This window comes from Athene cunicularia (genome assembly GCF_003259725.1).
Source record: "Athene cunicularia isolate RWA chromosome 2 unlocalized genomic scaffold, athCun1 chr2_part1, whole genome shotgun sequence".
NCBI lineage: Eukaryota > Metazoa > Chordata > Aves > Strigiformes > Strigidae > Athene > Athene cunicularia.
The window spans coordinates 35,694,604-35,697,825 of NW_020799095.1; the positions used below are offsets into that span (position 1 = coordinate 35,694,604).

The 3,222-nt window shown below is 56.3% G+C and overlaps 1 protein-coding gene across 1 annotated transcript in view; it reads right to left on the reverse strand.

Annotated features, from left to right (window-relative positions):
- The window catches only part of MKX (mohawk homeobox), a 49,084-nt gene extending 47,286 nt beyond the window's left edge, over positions 1-1,798 (reverse strand). Inside the window, exon 1 of the mRNA XM_026843405.1 lies at positions 1,791-1,798. Coding sequence (XP_026699206.1) covers positions 1,791-1,798 — 8 coding nt within the window. The remainder of the gene's footprint in view (positions 1-1,790) is intronic.
- Positions 1,799-3,222: the final 1,424 nt, after the last annotated feature.

Genomic DNA, 3,222 nt, shown 5'->3' on the forward strand with positions numbered 1-3,222 from the left:
CGGCACCTCGCTTCCCCGTGGGCTGCCTGTCCTCGTCCCCGCCACCCGTGTCCCCAAAGGACCGGAGCCTGCAGAGCCGCCTGCGGCTTTATCCCTTCCCCTCTCCATCACCCCAGGCTCGTCCCCTCCCGTCGTTCCGGGACGCAGAGGCCACCGCGGAGGGGTTACGCGGTTCTCCGCGGGCCTCGGTGCTGGAGCGGTGGGGACAGGCGGGCTGGGGTCTACCGCCTTCCCGGCCCCGGAGCCGTGGCGAGGGCAGGTACACTCTCCTGTTTCTACCCCGCCGAGGGCTGTTTTCTGCGACCTAACACACACACACACACACACACACACACACTCCGCACCCCTCCGTCACGGCCGCGTGACGTCACGGCCGCTCTCTGTACGTCACACAGCCGCACGCTTTGGGGAGGGGTCCCTGGGAGAGGGGCACCCTGTCGTCGGGGATCACCGACCCCGTTGTCATTTCTCTGCTTGCTGAAGGGAATCGGGAGGGAGGTTGGGGAAGGGCGATGCCCTGAAGGAGCCCCGTCGTTCAGGGAGAAAAATCACTCCAGGGTGGGAAAAGCCCCACAAACAACTTGGTGCCAGTCCTCGCCCCGAAAACAAAGGAGAGAAACGGGCAGGTCCGCGGAAGCGCCTCTGTGCAGCCCATGTACCCCATGCCTCCACGGCCTTCAGGCCTTCGAGGCTCCCCCCCAGTACATTCCCTGTCCAGAGAACTCAGAAACAGCCGGGGGGGAAGAGGGCATACAGGGACACCATAGGATCAACACCTCGCTCTTAGTCTGTGCTAACCTGCTTATTAGGGCCTTCCTGCAAAACATGCCCTGCCCGGCTGAACTGTTTATGACCTGGGAAGTATTGTTGTATTACAGCAAAAGGTGACTGAGAAAGCAGCAGGCTTGATCAAAAACAAGCTCCTGAGGGCTGCTGCTCGCTCGGGCAAAATGGGAAAGTGATCTCAACCGTTTATGGCCTCATACAAGCTTTTGCCCTGTTGTCTTCCCATTCCCCTCTCCCAGCCCCCCTGGCATGGCAGGGGTGATCCCCTCCAGGCAGTCAGGCGCAGGCTCTGGCCCCCAGCTCCTGAGGGGAGTCGTGGATGGGGCACAGCAGATTTCTGTGGCCCACTGGCAGGGTACAGAGCAGGTGCCCTCAGAAGAGCCTCCCCTCCTGCCTGCCCACCCTGGTGGGATGGGTACTCATTCCCTGTGTGGTGGCTCAGGAGGGACGATGAAGGCAAAGATAATCCTCCCCTGTGGCTTCTGATGATGGTGCTGCTTGGGCATGGGCTGGGGGAATCGTTATCTGCACTTGCAGGGTACGTGGCCATACTCAAGGACATCTGTGGTCCTCAGGAGCAGTGAGGGTACACACTGCCCGCCTGCCTGCCTGCCAGGCAGCCAGGGCAGCAGGTTGCTGAGGACCTGGCAGATCCCACACCCACACCCAGAATAAATCACAGCAACAAGAGCCGAGGGCAGAAATCAGCATTTGGAAAGCGGTTCTGGAAAAAAACAAAAGTCTGTGCGGGGCAGGCGCTGCCAAGCGCGGCGAGGCAGCGGCAGGAGCAGTTGGCACCGTGGCGCCTTACAAGCCTCTAAAGCAGCGAAATCTCCCAAATCATCACATGTAAATCTCACACACGCCCGCCCCCTCCATATTTTATTACTTAGATCACAGTTGAAAAGCTTAAATGAAAACAGGGTTTCTATTTCCAGAGCTTGTTTAACATCGCGAATGTGATACAAACTGTGGGCTTCATGTTTTTAATTAAGGTTACTTACCCGGCCATGCACGGAAAAATAAGTCAATAGCAGCAGGCCACGTACCGTGGCCTGCAGCTGGCTCCCCTGAGGATGGTTCAGCATCGACTGATGGGAGTGCCAGGGCTCCCATGAATCCCGCACAGGGGCCTGGGGTGCAGGGGGAGCTTGGGCACCTGCTGGGCTGCATCTGCAAAAAGCTCCTCGACAGTCTTTGCGACATCCCTCTCCCAGCCCATGCACATGTGCCCAGCCTCAGACAGCAGGTAGGCCAGGCTGGCATGCCAGAAAGGGACAGCAAAGCACCTTTCCAAGAGATATCATGTAGAAAGAGTCGAAAAGTGGTGCTCTGGGGCCTAATCTGCCTTACTGGAGGAGCCAGGAAAAAAATCAACCATGCTGTCAGGCTGAGAGAAGAATTTGCTTCCGAGGCTGCAAGTGATGGAGCTTCCTAGTGCCAGCCCCTCTCCAGCCAGCGGAGAGGCTGCAGCCCCGGCCTGGCTGCCTGCGGTGGGCAGCCACCCCACAGAGCCTGGCTGGCATTTCCAGGGCAGGCTGGAGCGCTGCTCTGCCTGCTCCCCTTTCCCTGGCCAATCCAAAACCAGTTTGGTGGAGTCCCACCTATGCTCCTAAACACAGTCCTGGTTTCAGGTTTGCACTCCCAGCAAAATGTTGCTTCTGTCCCTTGCTTCGTGCTCTGGCAATTTTTAAAATGCGTTCAGCAAACATTTCCTTGGCGTTGCATTCTCACAGCTCCCCCCTCCAGCTGTGGATTCCTTCACAGTAAACATATACGTTTGAAATTCAAAGAATTTCCTCACGTCCCTGGTACAGTCTGCACTATGACATGCTGGGTGGCTAAATAACTATGGCCATGTATGTCCAAGGGCCTGAGAAGTCAGGTAGGTGAGAAATTGTTTAGGATTATGCAAAATGAGGTGTTATCTACAGCGCGAAATAGCCACGTTTTCAGGGAGAGCAGCTGCAGAGACCTGTTGCCATCCATGGCAGCAGCTGGGTCAGTGCTGAGCAAAGTCCTGAGGCACACATAGACAAGGATGAACCTTCCTAACCAAGGTGGCTGAAATGGTGCTTCAAGGGGTTTGCTCTGCTTCTGTGGGCAGACAGAGCTGGCAGAGCCACAGCCTTAGCAGAGGCTCTTCCTGCTTCATCTGGCAGCCCCCAAAGCACTGGGGTGACATAAAGTAGGGGTGAAGTTAAATTTCATAATGTGGAGTTTTGTTAAATACAACCCTAAGGAAGGAAGAAAAACTCTCCCCTTTGAACATTTGACAGGACCACTGTCTGGCTTAGAGCAAGGAGGGGCTCAGTGCTCCATCCTTGGGAGCAGCAGGGTCATCTAGAAAGGAAATACAGGCTCTGAAGTTGCCACCTAACTACAGGCCTTTTTGCATGCAAGAGCTGCAGAGAAATGAGCTTTGGAAGGTTTCTC